The 17,229-nt window shown below is 50.7% G+C and overlaps 1 protein-coding gene across 1 annotated transcript; it reads left to right on the top strand.

Moving 5' to 3' along the window:
* Nucleotides 1-1,966: 1,966 nt before the first annotated feature.
* LOC308355582 (Fc receptor-like protein 1) lies at nucleotides 1,967-11,880 on the top strand (the record flags this gene model as incomplete). The annotated part of the gene is given in 12 exon segments (XM_080823900.1): nucleotides 1,967-1,993; nucleotides 2,329-2,355; nucleotides 3,196-3,390; nucleotides 4,273-4,711; nucleotides 5,180-5,230; nucleotides 5,756-6,043; nucleotides 6,202-6,480; nucleotides 6,819-6,937; nucleotides 8,937-9,018; nucleotides 9,223-9,291; nucleotides 9,840-9,871; nucleotides 10,791-11,880. Coding segments are annotated over 12 exon segments (1,680 nt in total). The 3' UTR covers nucleotides 10,863-11,880.
* Nucleotides 11,881-17,229: the final 5,349 nt, after the last annotated feature.

The raw sequence follows: 17,229 nt of genomic DNA, 5'->3' as shown, positions 1-17,229 counted from the left end.
TTCGGCCATGGCTGTCCACCTTTCGTCCCCACCCCTGCCCCTGCTGGGACCACCAACCCCTTCCCTGTCACCCTAACCAGGGCTCTGTTTTCAGCTTCCTTTCACTTGGACTCTCCCAGGTGGTCCTTCACTCCATCTTCTGGAAGCACCTTTTCCCTCAGCTTCTGGAACAATACAGGCTACTGGGTTTCTTTCTAACTCAACACCTGTTGCTTCCCGACCACCAGAGGTTGGAGTTGTCCAAGGCTGGTGCCAGACCTCACGCCCCACCCATGTGCACGTCCCCGCCCGGTTCAGACACTTCCTGTGCTGCTCTGACCTTAAACTCAAGCTTACGTCCCCAGCTCCGGTCGCTCCTCTGAGCGCTTTGCATGCATTCAGCAGCCACTCAGCTGTTACACTCCACGCGGCCAAACGCGTGTCCTGATGTCCCGTGAGTTCCCCCAACTTCCCTGCTTCTCCGGGTGACCGCGCCATGCTCGCGGATGTCTCTTCCACTCTTGCAGCGGCTGCGACCAAGAATCTAGGACTTACACTCATTCCTCTCTCTCCTCTACGCTTGACCTCCAATCCATAAGTAAGTCTTGATTCTACTTTCACATTTATACTGGACTCTGGCCCTTCACGGTGGCCCTGCCTAGCCCGAGCTGGTGTCCTGTCTTCCAGACTAAACTGCCCCTAGTGTCCTCCCTGCTTCTCCTGCATGACGGTGGTCTGCCCTTCTCCCAGGATAAGAGTGATTTTAAAAACGTAAGTGGAGTCAGAACTGTCCACAGCTCCCCATCATACCTGGAATGAAATCCAGACCTGGTGCCAAGTCCAGGGAGCCCTCCGTGACTGACTCTGACCATCTCCACCACACCAGTGCCCATCGCTGCCCCTCTGTCAGCTCCAAGGGCACCACCTTCTCTTCCCCACCCCACCACAAGCTCATTCCTTCTCACGTCCTTTGCATTGGCTAGTTCTCTGTGGGGGGTGCTCATCCCCAAACACTCAGAAGGCAGCTGTCTACTTTCATTCTGTTTTCTACTCAGTTGACAGCTGTCCAAAGAGTCTAGACCATCCTAAGACCCTCGGACTTCTGTCTCAGCCTCATCCCTGCTGTAACACTGATCATTCTCTCAAGTCAGGCTCTATGCTGATTTTTCCATTGGCTCTCTCTCCCTAAATTCCCGGTCAGCAGAGCCTGCTGTTTTGCACCAGCTCTTGCAACCCCAGTCCGTGCATAGGCCCCGGCACGCCGCCATAAGAGCTTGAAACCGTTTGTAGTACGGACGGATAAAAAATGTGATTTTCACACTAGCCCCATCGATTTCATTCTCCTACCTGAGGCGCGCATTAGTCACACCAGCTTTTCAGCTCCAACGGCAGCTACACAAGCCCGACTAAACGTGGGCTCAAATAGGTACTAATAATGAGTCACGTTTGCTGAATGTTAAATAAATCCCAAGCACTATTCTAAGCATTTTATGGACGTGAACTTATTTAATCCTTGCAGAAACTCTGAGGGAGGTCTATGAGTACCTGCGTTTCACAGAAAAGGAAAGCAGAGCACAGAGAGGTGAAGCGTTGTCCCTGGGGTAGCACAGCTTGTAAAGGGAAGAGGCAGGCTTCAGGGCTCTGTCTTGGGGCTGCAGAGCCTGCATCTCCCCAGAATGTTCTGCTCTTGAACATTATGCTGCAATCCTACAGTCAGACCCTTGAGGTATGGGAGAATCTTGGGAGAAATCCGAATTCTTTCTGTGGACCTCTTCCACCGGGGCGTTGGTGAATGAAGGGCGTCGAGAGCAGGAGCCTGGCTGCTGTGACTGCGGTTGGCCAGCCTGGGCTGGGGTCACCTGGACATTTGAGAGGAGGGATGAGAGTTCAGGGCTTGAAGGGGCCACGGAATGAAGGCACCACCCTAACCACGGGTAGGAGCAGTGATGGGGAAGGAGTTCCTGATCACAAAAGGAACTGTGTGGAGATGGGGTATTCAGGAGACGGAACGGAGGTAAAGAAGGATGGAGGGAGGAGAGTAGTGGGCAGGGGTGAAGAGGGAGAGAGGGAAGAGGGAGGATGTGGAGGAGGAGGGAGAAGGGGAGGGAGGGAGGAAGGGGAAAGGGCGGAGGGAGAGAGGAGAAGGAGGGGAGGAGGATGGAGAAGGGAGGAGGTAGAGGAGGGGGGAGGCAGTAGAAGAGAAGGGAGGGGGGAGGAGGGGGAGGAGGAGGGAGGGAGAGGGCTGCGGGAGGGCACGTGGAGAACCGCGCTGGGGACGGTCAGCCAGGCTGCAGGGGCTGCCTGTTTGGAATCCGCACCGGTACTGACCTCTCCTGAATTCCCTCCCAGCTGCCCCCTGCGAACCCGCCGGTGAAGGTGAGTCGGACCTCCTTTTCCTCTCCACGGCCCAATCCGTGCGGCAGCCCGTGCGTGCTGTCTGCCATCCGGTGACAGCCGCTGAGGTCTGCCACGGCAGCAGCTCCCAGGGGACCAGGCTGCTTGTGTTCAGGTCGGTTTCTGCACCTGACACGGGGCCGCTCAGCTGGGGGAGCAGGTCTTCTTGAAAGCACAGTCCTTTCTGGCGGAAGTCGCAGCTCGGGAAGGGAGATGCTGTTTCACAGGAAGTCACGGAGTGTGGAAGACGGACGTTAGAAGACTCGTCCTCCCAGACTTGGGGGTGGCAAGGCCTTCGTGTCTTCCCCATGAGGTGCTCCCCCAGGAGCGACGGAGGAGACGCCACCATCACACATCCATAGAGAACGTGACAGTCGGTCCCCGGACCACAGGAAAGCCAAGTAGCTCTCTGTCCCCCTCCCATTTCTAGCCCTGCTCTGTGGCCACAGCTGTTACCCGTGCGACTTCTCTCACTCTGGTTGGCACAAACCCATCGCTCTGACCCTCATTCGAGGTCTTGCTTCTACCAGATGAAGAGCGGAGGAAGCGTCCTCCCAGAAGGAACCTTCCACTGAGGCGCATTTCAACCCAGGATACATCAGAACCGCTGTCTTACGCAGAAAACACTACCCGCGGGGCTCAAGGAGCTTCCTGCCCCATGAAGAACAGAGGCCGCGCACACGGCTGGGAGCACGGCTCCGCACAAATACTCGGGGCCAGCACAGGCTTCTGGGATGCTCTCCCAAAGTTCGTCCAAGTGGAACTCGGGCCGTGGGTTAATGCTGACACACTGTGTGCCTGATCCTGCTTCTACCCCTTGAGCGCCCTATCCGAGCCCAAGCGCAGATCCAAATCCACATCCAGAAGAAACAAAGCTTCCGCTACCAGGAACTTGCCAGGTTTGCCCGGGAGTCTGAAAATTCTCTGAAACAAGCTCGGAGCTACAAGACCAAGCTCCAGGCCTTGCAAACTCCCCTGTCCGGTGTCCCCTCCACGCCACCAGCCCCATTCAGAAGAGTGGGGAATGGGTGCCAAGATGCCTTTTTTATTCCTTTCTCTGTCCTCAGTGCTCTGGGGACTGCAGGATTCCCAGGAGAGAAGACCACCCCTGCCACGAATTCCAGGCCCCGGAGCGAGCCTTCTGGTACCAACATTGGAATAGAGTTTACAAAGTCCCAGGGTAAAGCATCCCAGTAACAAGGCTTGAGGCTGACAGGTGTGGCAGCAGCAGCCCCCTCTCGGGATCCAGAACACTCGGCATTTTTATCTGAGCAGAGGCTCTGATGCTGGGTAAACACATACTTCGAAAGCTGGTATCCTCCGGGATCCAACGTCTTGCCGGGCGCTGCGGCCAGGCAGACGGAGAGGAGGGGAGGCAGGACCCAGCTTTGCCCATCTGTAGTGCATCCATAGAAGAGCCCCCATGGCCAAAAAGGGAGACATCCCTGGGACTCAGGGTATGGAATGAAACTGCCCCTGACGGCCGTGGTTCACACGAGGTTTGCACAGAGTCCCAGAGTAGGGGAGCTGCGCGTGTGCGGGTGGCATTTCCAGGCAAGCGTACACCTGTTCCTTCCGTTGGGAGCAGCAGTAACGGGCAGGAGAGGTTCAGTAAAGAAGACATTAAATTCCTCTAATCTTTCCCTGACTGGCCGATCGTCCCATGTCACATTCTGTCCTTGAAAGACAGTGTGTGGCTCTGGGATGCCAGAGAGAGTGAGCAGAAGAGGATAACCGACATGGTTTACGACAAGAGTGAATGAAACACACTCACTTTTCCTGAAACCTCAGGCTTCACCATTTCCGGTAACAGTGGTTGGCACCCTGCCCTGTGTCCAGAAAAGGTGTTTTTAGTTTGTGGACGGAAATGTCAAAGAGTGGGAACCAAGCGGGAGGTAGAGGTTGCCTTGTGGGGGGTGGAGACATGGCACAGGATCAGGCCATGCTGGAGTGGGGGGCGGTCTCTGCACCCAGCTCGCCCTGTCCCAGACACTGAGTGCTCAGTGTGCCTCTGGCAGGAACTCTGAAGCCCATTGCCCTGGGATTTGTCTTTCGTCCCTCTCTCTAGCGCTGCTTCTGACAGCCAGGCCCTCTCGGCCCAAGGAAGGGGACTCGATGACCCTGACCTGTGAGATGCAGGCCACTTCTCAGAAGCTGGGTGCCCCAGTCCAGTTCTGCTTCTTCAGAGAGAACCAGGCCCTGGGGCAGGGCTGCAGCCACTCCCCAGAGCTCCAGCTCCCCACCGTGTCAAGGAAAGACTCGGGCTCCTACTGGTGTGAAGCAAAGACCTCGACGATCAGAGTCACTCGGAGCCTCGGGATCCAGATACAGGTGCAAGGTGAGCCCGGGGCCTGCACGGGGGACTAACACAGGGCCAGGGGCCCGAGGCTGCTCTCCCTTGGGGGGAAGGAACTGGTGGAGACATGTTGGAGCTTCTCTCCTTCTCAGAGTCCGTAAGGGCTCTGCTCCTATTCTCCCTAACCCTGCTCAAGTGCCCGGGAGAGTACTTAGGAGACCCTCACGGCATCCTCCCTGTGCTGGAGAACGGGAGCAAATCACTGCAAAATCCCGACCCCTGGCGGCACCCTCCCCAGGGGGGACGCGCGTGGCCGTGGTGGGGAGTCACGGGAGCTACAGAGAAGGGAGAACTCAGACCCGCACAGTAAGGGCCCGCTTTGGGCCCGAGGCTATGGGAGGCGAAGCTGGGGCTTGGTTTTGAAAGAAAGGAGGAGAAGGGGGCGTTCTGTGACCGACCCGTGTCACTCCATGTTCCGGGGGGCGCGCTAACGTCCTCCCCCATTCTCAGACAACGATGCGTCCATGGTGCCGGGAAGAGGATGTGGAATACCTCCAGAAGGTTGGCTTCCCCACCCTCGCTCAAAACTCAACACTGGTGAGGCCAGACAGGAGCTAAGAACCACCGGGCGGCCGGCCCGGCTCCAGGCCCCACGTGCACTAGGTCATGGGACCGTCCCAGCTGTAGGAGATAGCTAGTACCACGCCCCCCCCACCCCGCACCCATTGTACGGACAGGAGACTGAGTCTGAGAAGTGAAGCAGTCGGATCAAGCAGATGGCTCGATCGGCCATCTGTCCTGTGGCCGCCATAGTCCCATGCCCTGCAGAGCGTGGGCTGGAGAGGCCAGGGCCCTGGGACCCCCACTGCCCCGGGAAGGGAGGGGCGCTGCAGCTACCATGTAACAGTATGGCCTTCTCACCCCCACACTGTCCACCTGACCGAGGCCGCCCCCAGCCAGCAGCAAACCCCCCCCCCCCCACCAGAATACCACCCACCACCACGGAACAGCATCAATTATTGACTTGACCCAAGGCCTGTGCTTTCGGGACTGTCACATCCCCGGTGTCTCCTTGTGTTTGTGTAGGAGTCCCCGTCTGGAATGTGAGCTTGGAGACACAGCCTCCAGGGGGACAAGTGCAGAAGGGAAAGAAGCTGGTTCTCATCTGCTTGGCCACCCAGGGCACAGGAAACATCACCTTCTCCTGGTACAAAGGGGCCCTGGGTTTGAACCTGGAAACGAAGACCCAGAGCTCACTTAGCGCCAAGTTCGAGATCCCGGCAGTGACCGACAGTGACACAGAGAAATACTACTGCACGGCCGACAACGGCTACCGCCCCAGCATCAGCGAGCTGGTGAGCGTCACTGTCAGAAGTAAGTTCCAGAAGCTTCTGTCCCGCCAGCACCCCACTCACTGGGCTCCACGTTCCCCGGGGCACCGTGCGGATGACCAACGGGGCTGAGCCTCTGTGGGCAGGGATTACGAGTCTGTCACGGTATGGAGACCCTCTCCAACCCCCTGTCTCCCTCAGGTCCAGTGTCCCGCCCCGTCCTCACCCTCAGGGCGCCAGGGGCCCAGGCCTTCCCTGGGGACGTGGTGGAGCTTCACTGTGAGGCCCAGAGCGGCTCTCCCCCGATCCGGTACCGGTTTTACCTCGAGGACGTCATCCTGGGGAGCAGCTCGGCCCCCTCTGGAGGAGGAGCATCCTTCAACCTCTCTCTGACTGCAGAACGTTCTGGAAACTACTCCTGTGAGGCCGACAACGGCCTGGGGGCCCAGCGCAGCGAGGCAGTGATGCTCAGCGTCACAGGTATGGCTCAGGTCATTGAACTGTCTTGCCCAATGTCCCTCTGTGGTATCCTGGAGAGTTTTATGTACCTCACAGCATTTCTGGTGCTGTGTTACCTACAATGGAGCGTCTGAGGGTGGTGCTGCCCCGGGAGATGTGTCTGAGGGGCACAGAGGACGTGAATGCTGTGCCTCCCTCCTGCCATGAGGGTGATGAGCTGCAAATCACATAAGTCAGTCCCACTACCCCTGCCCTCACCCAGGAAGAGCAGACCTTGGCCTCAGCCCACCCCCGAGACGTCTGCTCTCCCAAGGCCAGCCCTGCTGCAGGCTGGCTCACAGGCAGACCTCTCCCCTCAGTGCCTACGGAGGACAGAAAGGAACTTCTCGCCTCGGGAGTCCTGGAGGGGCTGCTTGGCACCCTTGGTCCCACCATTATGGCCTTATCGCTCTGCTGCTGGCTCAAGAAAAGAATGGGTTAGTATTTATAGATAATGGTATTTTGTTACTGGGACCTTTGTTTTCCAGAAATAGGTGGGACTGGGGACAGACAGGAATTCTGTGGGGGAGGGATAAGTCCTGCCAGCCCCCAGCCTGCAGATCTGCTCCCAACCCCCAGCCCAGGAGCGGTACCTGAGTCTGTGGTCGAGTCCCCCAACCCCCGTGTGTGATCAGTCGGGGCTCAACTGATGTCCGGTGCTTCCAGGATCTAATTTTCACCCAAAATTTTGACTCTATTAAAAACAACAGGTCAGCTACTAGAAGAGAAACACAGTTAGCAATTCCAGCTCTGCCGACTACCCCCCAGTTAAACTCAGTGCCTCTGTTCTCATCCCCCCGGAGCACCGTCACGAGCTCTTCCCGCTTTCTGGAACGCTCATCTATGCACCTGCTTGTCTGCTCATGGCAGGATCTCTCCTACTTCTCAGCCTAACTGTCTTTTTCCCCCAGAGGCTTCAGCCAGCCACATAGCCTACAATTCTCTCATTTTATTCTTTCCTTGGAGCCCTAAGTTGTTTAGCTTCGCCCTGGCTCGCAGTTGGTAATTACATATTTATTCGGGTGTTTAATCCTGGACTCCTGTTCTCCCCTGAGCAAGATGGAGACCATGTGAGATTCTCACTGAAATTCTAAACTTGTCCTGCCTCTTGGGGCCCCTCACCTCACCTGTAATGTGGCTGTGCCTGTGGTGCTTCTGAGGGCTCTTGTCGTGACAAGAGTAGGTGGTGTGTTGTCAAAACCCAAAGCAGAAAAGATAATAGGTGTTCGGGTTCAGAGGCTCGGGCTCAGGTCCTTGCCGTGTGAACCGTCTGGAAGCTCGCCAACTGCTCTGCACTGAGTGTCTTCACCTGTGAGTAAAGGATCCGAGTAGACGACAGCCAGGACGCCCTCTGGCACGCGGTGACAGGCCTGGGGAGCAGCCCCCGCACAAGGGCATCTGATTCCCTTTTGACGTGTTTGCTCATCTGCTTGACTTGTAGGAAGACGACCGGCTGAGGACCAGTGCAGGTGAGGCTCTGCTCCCTCTGCGTGTGCTGATAATGCAGGAAAACCCACCTTCCCCGTTTCGAGTTGTCGTCTCTCATGTGCTTGTTGTGTATTTTATTATCTGGAGTTCTCCCACTGCTAACAGGGTCTGTTCACTCCTCCTCCTCATTTGTACATGGACTAATTAATTCAAATCCTTCTTCTGTCATTCTTCCTGATTTACCTCCCTCACTAAACTGACCCATTTCACACATTCACCAGTGAATTGATTTATACAATCAATTAACCAATACCTGAGCGTTTGTGAGTCGTTCTGATGAGGCAGGAAAACACGATCCCGAGATCCTGAAAGTATCTCAAAGGCATTAAGATACAAGCACATTTCTGTTATTCAGGCCAGAGAGTGATAACCATCTCAAAAACTTGCTGGCAAAGTTCTTTAGTTTAGAGGAGGAAAATATTTTTAAAACATCAAAGTTTAGTTGACATATTTTGGTACCATGTTGTTGTTTATGCCAACAAAAATCAGATTATTTTCCCAAATCAGAGTAGCGGACTTCCAGGGGTACAGAGCCCTGTACATGCAAGTTCATTTTCTTCTCTCCCTTCCTCAAGCTGCTTGTTCTGCCTAACAACCTGTTCTCCATTGGGGGGGCATCAATATTCTCACTTAGTATTCACTGAGCGCTTGTGATGGGAGGGGCCCTATTCTAGGTGTGGGCGACACCGCACTGAGCCCATTATGTAAGGACCTGCGCCCATGGGCTGTGCACTCCATGGCCGCTCTGCCGTGACTTGCTCAGCCCAGGTACAGAGTTTGTACCACACAGTGGAGCTCACTGCAGATCTTCCCGGAAGTCAGTATTCTGCTCAGGACCCTTGCTCACAGGCTTCTCTCCTTCAATGTCTTGCTCACAACCCTGGACAGTAACATCTGGGGTATCTGGGATGCTTTCCCACAGAGTTATCTTGTGTTTCTGTGTCTGCAGGAGCCCTCCCAGCCCCGTGTCACAGGTGTCCAACTACATCAACTCAGCTGCCCCACTGCAGGAACAGTTTGTATACGAAAATGGTGAGGTTTCCCAAAGGTTCTGGCCCAAGCAGCTAGAGGGGGCCAGGGAAGGGGTGGAGTCTGCTAGCCCACCCAGTGCCCGCTGTGCCCCAGCACCCCCAGCAGACAGCACATCTGTCTTCATGGTGACAGATGGTAGGCACGGAATGAGGTAAGTGGTAGGAAGAAAGGACTGTGTCACTATGCCTCCTTTCTTCTCTTCAGTGAATGTCGTAAGCGGGGACGAGGTCTACTCTTTGGTGTACCATAGGCAGCAAGAGCGGCAAGCAGCAGGTGAGATGTGAGGGAGTGAATGTGTCTCCGACTTTTATCTTTTCTGGAACCAGGTGGATAATCAGTGGCTGCAAACAGCATATGGAAGTATTCTTCTTCACTGCTGCTCTGCCTTGGAGTTTTCTGTGGGCTTTGGTCTACCTTCCTGAGCACTGGCCTTGGGTCTGGGACCCACCCCCAGGAGAGTCCAGTTCTGGTGCTAGCACAGCACAGCCTGGTCAGAGGAAGGTTGGGGTGGTGGTGTCTGCCTGCCCTCCTTGTGTGGCCCCACTTCCTGCTGTTGTCCCATCCATACCTCAAGGGTCCAGAAATGTGAAGAGTGTAAATGTCCGGAGGGACTTCTTACATATCCACCTCTAGGCTGCCCATTGTCCTCCGTACAGCAAGGAAATCATGTTTGTAAGAGACAAAAAAGCAAGACTGAAATTACTGACAGAAGTCAATACATGGGAAGTAGATAGGAGGAGAAGAAGCCTTTATTAGCATGACTTTAGGGAAGGACTTTAAGTAGAAGTGAAATCTTACAGCACACATCTTTTGTTCCACAGTAGACCCCCAAAGGACACATACCGCAGACCAGGTGAGTTAGAAGACTTACTGTCCTTTCCTGCTCTTCTTTCTTTCTTCTAGTGACTGGTTCTGAAACTCTTAAAACTATGGCCACTTAGGAAAAACAAAAGGTTCTCAGGGTCTATCTCTTCCCTTATCTTGCCACACAGCAGGAAAAACATTTGGTCGTAACAATAAAGCCTCACCATGCAAGGGAATGTGGGGGCCTTGCACAGATGTTTCCTTTAGCAACGACACATGATATCTGTAGGTACAGTGTAGCACACGGCAAGTTTAAAAATTCTATTCCTGTAAAATCTTTATCCTGAAATATTGTTGAACCACACACACACAAACGCGCACGCACACACACACACACCGCTTTGTACTGTGAGGTTAACCACACAATCTGTGGACAACTAAATTAATATTGAACAAAGCTAAACTAATAGCGATTTGTGTCAACTCAGTAATTTGTAAACCTTGAACAATCCAGGCGATCACTGGTAATACAAAGATACTTTCAGAAAATTACAGGAATTCCAGCTCTGCATGGGTGCAAGGATTGTAGGTGCTTTGTACGTTTGTCTAGTATGGAGGGGGGTAGTAGCCGGAGGTCTCAGGACAGAATTTGTGTTTAGTTTAATGTAGTTAATGAGTACAAAACTCTGACATCCTTAAGAAAAAAGGATAGCCTGTGGAACTGCCTAATGGGGGCCCATTAGAACGGGAGTTTGCACGTTTGGGTGAGCTTATGGCTCATCAGGAACACCTCTGCAGCCCCCCTGTGGGACACAGGCCTTTGAAAATGCTCACCTATGGTCAGTCTTCCAAGAGGCTCTACTTTCTGGGCTGTGTGGCATGCCATGATGGGACGCATCCAGGGTGGCTGGGGAAGAGATCCACGTGTCTTCCCTGCTCTGGGCCTATCCATGTGCCTTTGCTTTTAGGATGCCTCAGCCATCTATTTTAAGCTGAAGAAGGCAAGCCCTGTGGATGTGGACTATGAAGACGCCATGTAACGTCCTGGAAGATTCTGCTCTTTGGAAACCAGCCATGACCCCAAGCCTCAGAAGTGATACGTTCTTCAGAGATCCTGGGGTAGTCAGCTTTCCAGGACTTCTCGTTTAGGTGCTTCCCCCCACCCCCACCCCCACCAGAGACTATTCCTGCATCCGGCTAAGAGCCCCGAAGAAACCACCCAAAAGAACCAACATGAATGCAGGGGTGGGGCCTCCCTCCTACTGGTTCTTTTAGGCACAGGTCAGATTGTGCTCTAACTTCATTCTATAAGAGGAAACAGGGTGGGGGACCTTGGGGTGGAGGCACAGTGAAGCGCACTCGGGGTGCATGGACATGGGGTCAACAATTCTGCAGGCAGCTGTGCGGAGGTGAGGGCCATCCTCTTGTCCAAGTGCAGATGCCCTCTGTGCTGAACTCCAGAACAACCCGACACGTACGTGGCCCTTCCTGTTTCTGCATGAAATACGTGACCCGGTGCACGTGGAGTCGCGCTATCATTCCCCACAGTGACTAGGGTACATTCAATTTCAGTGACATGTTTTGTATGCACAGACTCATCTAGATGCCTCCATATCTATCATGACATAAATCTTTGTGTCACCACACCCAAAGTTCTGTATTTGCTGCACCTCTAGAAGCTTATGAATATAATTTTTCTTCTTTTATTCATGAACTTCAAAAAAATGTAACAATACAATTTGGAGTCCATGTTTTTATCTTAAAACAATTAATTATACGCCAACTCTTACAAATTAAAACAATTTAGACATATATATTATAAAATGTTGGAAACTTCCCTACATCTAACACCACAAGTGGTGCCCCTTTGTTTAATAACTGAGCATTGATGGGGTGCCTGGGTGGCTCAGTTGTTAAGCGTCTGCCTTCAGCTTCAGTTATGATCCCAGGGGCCTGGAATCAAGCCCTGCCTGGGTCTCCCTGCTCAGCGGGAAGCCTGCTTCTCCCTCTCCCACTCCCCCTGCTTGTGTTTCCTCTCTCGCTGTGTCTCTCTCTATCAAACAAATAAAATATTAACAAATAAACAAAAAACTTAGCATTGTTAATTAAAAAATAATCATAATATATTTTAATCTTTTATTTTTTTTACCATTATTAAGGAGTCTTTTATTTTAAATAAAACTGTAGTAAAAACCATAAGTAAACCCTGAGAATCCTATTCAATCGCTGATGCACATTAAGTGGATTCCAAAAATTTTCTATTACTAAAAAAATGCTAAAATGTCCTCACACAAACGTATTTCTGTGTTCCCTCTAATCCATCTGAAGGAATAATTTGTAAAGCAGGGACTCGGGCATTTTAGGTCACGCACATTCTGTGTTTCTGCTGAATACTCTTGAACGGCTCTCCTGTACCAGTGAACACATTACCAACGACACATGAGAGCACCGTCTGTGAGAAAAAAGTGTCATTGTTATTTCAATTAAAAATGTTACAACGACTCGTGCAGTTGAGCATTTTTCCCATAAATTGACTGTTCATTTGTAGTTCTTCCCCGTTTCCTGTGCTGGCCCTTTGGGCATTTTCTCAGTGTTCATTCACCTTCTTCTTACAGCTTTTGTAGGAACTCATAATTTATACCCAGTGAGGTGTGCATAATTTAGGTGTTCAGTTCCACTGGTCCGACAAATACACACACCCAAGTAACCCAAACTCTTGTTGGGATATAAAATTTCTCCCTCATTCCAGAAACTTCCCTCACATTCCCTCCATGTGATTCTGTTCTAAAAATGTTCTTGCACGTTCTTATAATGCTCTCATGATCTGGGTGTGTATTCACACAGGATATCCTATGTGCGTTTGGTGTGAGGTGAGAATCTGACTTCTCCTGTTTTGGAATTTTATATTTATATTATGACTTTACTTTTTGGAATAAAAAAATTTATGTGAGATAGAGATTGAAGTGTTTTTCTCAGACCGACATAAGTTATCGACTGCTGTTTATCAAGTAGTCTGTTCTTTTTTCTTGTAATTCCGTGCTACCTTATCTCATCCAAATAAAAACTTCCTGTTTAATACTTCTGCTTGACACTACCACCGTTTGAACATCTGTGCAGGACGACTTTTCCCATCGCTGGATTGGCTCCAGCCACATCCTCCCGGTGTTTTTCCTGCATGCCCTGCGGCCGGCCCGCTTCAGGAGCTCTGCATCCGTGCTCTCCCGTCCTGGGATGCTCTTCCTCCGGCACCCTCACTGGCTCTCCCCTCCTCAACTGCTTTCTCTCTTATGTTTCTGTTTCTGGCCCATGGATATATTTACCTTCTTCTTTCTTAGGACAAATGTAGATTTTTAAATTTTATGTTTTATCTGCCACTGTGAAGTGTTTGGACCTCAGGCAGGACTCCAGGAATGAAGTGGGAGCCCCAGGGGACCAGAAGCTTGAACTTTTTTCTGGATTTACACGTGTGTTCTGCCATTAACTAAATCTGCAGTTTTGATGGAATTGGTTAATTTCTGTGTGTTTCTTCATGCTTAAAACTGGGATAACAATTGTATCTAATATATTATGCTGTCTTGTTCATCATGTAAAATAATTTGTTTAAAGTGCTTCAAGATCAGCTGGTGCATCACTGAACTCTATCTCTGAAACTAATAATACACTCTATGCTAATTAATTGAATGTAAATAAAATTTTAAAAAAGGTTTAGCACATCTGAAAAAAAGTAAAATGCTTCAAGGTGTATGTGGCACACACTAAATGCTCAAAAAATTATTATGATTCCATTTCAAATTTCCTTCTTTGTTATTTATAGCATTTACTGTGATGGATGTAACACTTCATTTTATTATTTTATTATTTTTATTTTAACAACTTTAAAATATTTCAAATACATTTAATTTATTGTATTTCTTGGGTAGTTCTTCTGCCAGAAGTTTTAGGTGTTTAAGCCTGCATTTCTTACATATTTTGAATCTTGTTCATCATGATTTGCTGGGGTTTGTGACTGTTGATGGAGACAAGTCCTGTCCATGGTGAGTTTCATGACCTATGCTTCTGTCTGTGTCTCTCAAAAGCCACTCTGTATGTGCTACTTCTAAGTCCTGGGGATGTCACTGGCCCAGGACCAGTTTTTACGACAATTCCTTATCTGGGGCTTCCTGGGGCCCACCCACAGGAGTGGCACAGTCCTGGGGTTCTGATATCTCAGGAGAAACTCTATTTCCCCCAGAGTTCATAGAAAGACAAGGTTACTTGTCATCTCTGTGCTGGTGGATGAACGTTTTTCCCTACCAGGCCACTCTTTTCTTAAAAAGAAAGTCTTCTGATGGTCCAGATTTTGTGTCTTGGTTTCAACCTTCTATCATTTGCAGACACAGGGTTTTGCTTCTGAGTTCCAGAGGAACTAAATGCTGAGCTCATAAAAATCATCTAGTATAGTATTTTCTCCTCAGGGCACCAGTAATATCAATTTATACGTGTAACACTCTGTTTTCACTTCCTTTTTTTTTTTTCTTATCTGTAATGGTGGAAATTTCCCTTCTTTTTTTACCTGCTTAATTGTGCATTTAAAAAGTTATGTACTATTTACCCATCACTGAGTGAATGAATGCATGCCTCCTCTGGCTGGTGAATTACCACCTCCTGAACTAGGAAGGAGTCGTTAGCAGAGCAGGCTGGAAGAATGGGCAAATCCGTTGAAGGGAAATCAAAACCGAAAGCCAGAAGCACAGTGTGGATCTCAGTTCTTGGTCTTCTACCACCAACAGCCAATATTCTACTGCTGGGAAGATGCCCAAGGAAGCTGCCTTGGGTGGCTCTGCTAAGGGTCAGTGTTCTTAACGCCCCAAGGGTCCCCTCCACCCAGCTCACACATATACAATTAGAATGGAAACTAGAAAGCTTCAGATCGAATTGTGTTTGATCCCTTGGGGCCCCCCACCATGACTGCCATCCCCAGGGAGCCCGGCCTCTTGTCAGGAGGTTCTCACAGACCATGGGAGGTCTGCTTCCTGTTGTGGATCCTGCTCAGATATCTACCCAAAGCCTCATTAATCTCCCTGCACCCCTCCTCACCTCAGACTTCAAGACTGGGATCCCCTCTATCTCCCACCATGGGAATGGCAATGCCCTCTTCAAAAGGGATTAATAATAATTTCTAGTGACACTGAAGAAAGTGATCCTCCTCGTGAAGAAGAAAAATTTGAGATCTGTAAAACTCCAGGCTCCTAAAACCATCACTACCTGAGTCGAATCTTATTCCTATCCTTCTCAGATTGCCTGGAGTCGATGTGTGGATAATTCTTGGGGAAACTGGGTCTCTCAACCGTCTTCATCTTCACATCTACCAGGGAGGAAACGGACGGAAGTTTCCGAATATTCTTGGTCCAAATTCCCTGCCATGGTGTCTGGACTTTGGAGAGCCCATCAGAACTCTTGGAATTAATGAAATGCTCTGTAGAGAGTCTTCTGGGCAGAAGGTCTGGGCCTGCTTAAATAATACTTAGAGAGTGTCTATAGACACAACATCAAGATTCCTGCCACCCAGCTCTGCTCCAGCAAACATTAGCATCTCCAGAAGAATGTATTTCTCACCCTAGACATAAAATGTCATTTGTTGAATGTCTAGGTCAAACCTCATTCGACAAAGACCTACCATGTTGTTCAAGATAATTACAGCAACAACTGAAATTACTACCATAGCTGCTCCCCCACCAGGGCGGTGGTGGTGACTTAGGACCATATCCACAGCACGTATGCACCACTTCCTGTGGGAAGGGGCCGCACACATTATGACGTTTAATTCTGCCATTGCAGCCTTGCAGCCCCCAATTCAACCAAATACACCCGGAGATCTCTGAAGTTAACCAGCCTCATTTTCTTATTGTGACTTTCCTGGTAATCAACTTCCTCAAGTGGGAGATGGCATTTATTTTGTTGTGAGTTGTAGTTCACGAAGACTCTGTGTCTCCTAACCCTAACACACACACCCCTAGCCTTTCACCTTGTGTCCCTTCCAAGGCACCGAACGGAGTTGGCAGGACACTTGCCCCCGTGTCTGACAGGTACCCTTGTGGATGCTGCCACCTGCAGAGTCTCCGAGTCAAGGGTCTACTCGGTCTGTCCCAGAAGCTTTTGTGTCTACAGGTAACTCTGCTTCTTTCTGGCACCTGCCACTCCCTCCTGCTGGTGGCCCAAAATCCCAGCACACGTCTCTCACTTTGGCCAGTGCACCCCGCCCTACAGTTTCACTTCCACCACTGTAACCTTGAACATAAGTGACTTTGTCCTCCAATGAACCGCTGAGCTTCTGGTCTCTGGCCGTGGCCCCTACTTTGCATCCGCGTTTGTGGGCCTGCAAGTGGTGTCCGTCCACGTGTGAATGTCTGCCATCAGTCAAGTGTGACCAGCATCCAGATGGAGCATGCTGGTCACCTCAAGGACTCGCTGCCACCCCAGTGGCCCACCTACCCACCCTGTGGCCACTCATTTCTCTTCCCCTGCAGCACTCACTCTCACACAAACCACACCTCCCACCATTTGGTATTGCCGTGGGAAAAAGCTAATTCTCAACTCAAGAGCCACATGTCCGTACAGGACAGGATGAAACCACAAGTAGTTTGAAAAATCAGCTCAGGTATCTATGAAAAACCAACACCTACTACCAGCTCCCCGTCCACACTTTGCTTATGCCTTTTTCTGTATTTTCTCCCTAGACTCACTGCCCTCCATCAGAATCCTGTGCCATCGTGACTGGGGAGGAGGAGGAGGAGCCACGGGCCACCTAGAAGCCCTTCCAGAGTCAAGGGCTTGGAGAGAAGCTCAGTGGGCAGCTCTGGTCCCAGGGAGAGAAACACTCACCCTCTTCCAAACACAAATAGATCACTCGCCTGTGCAGAAAGGTAGAGTAGCATCGCTTGGTACACTTTGAGGAGAGAGAGGCTTAGAAAAAGCCAGGTCTTGTTTTTTATGAATCCTTTAGAAATACATAAATAGCATGTGTTTATTATAAGAATACTAGAACACACTGATAAGAAAAATGAGGAAAATAAAAATCACCTTTAATTACATTAGTCAGGGGGCGCCTGGATGGCTCAGTCGGTTAAAGCCTCTGCCTTCGACTCAGGTCATGATCCCAGGGTCCTGGGATCGAGCCCCATTTTGGGCTCCCTGCTCAGCAAGGAGTCTGCTTCTGCCTCTCCCACTCCCCCTGCTTGTGTTCCCTCTCTTGCTCTCGCTTTCTCTCTCTCTGTCAAGTAAATAAATAAAATCTTTTTAAAAAATTACATTAGTCAGATATAATCACACTAACACATTGGTGTTTATTGTCCCACACATTTTTCTTTAATTGGTCAGTTTTGGGGAAGATGGTGTGTGGCAGATAAATTGCTTTGAACAGCCCCTTTT

The sequence above is a fragment of the Martes martes genome (assembly GCF_963455335.1).
Source record: "Martes martes genome assembly, chromosome: 15".
Lineage (NCBI taxonomy): Eukaryota > Metazoa > Chordata > Mammalia > Carnivora > Mustelidae > Martes > Martes martes.
This window is presented reverse-complemented; position numbering and strand designations above follow the sequence as displayed.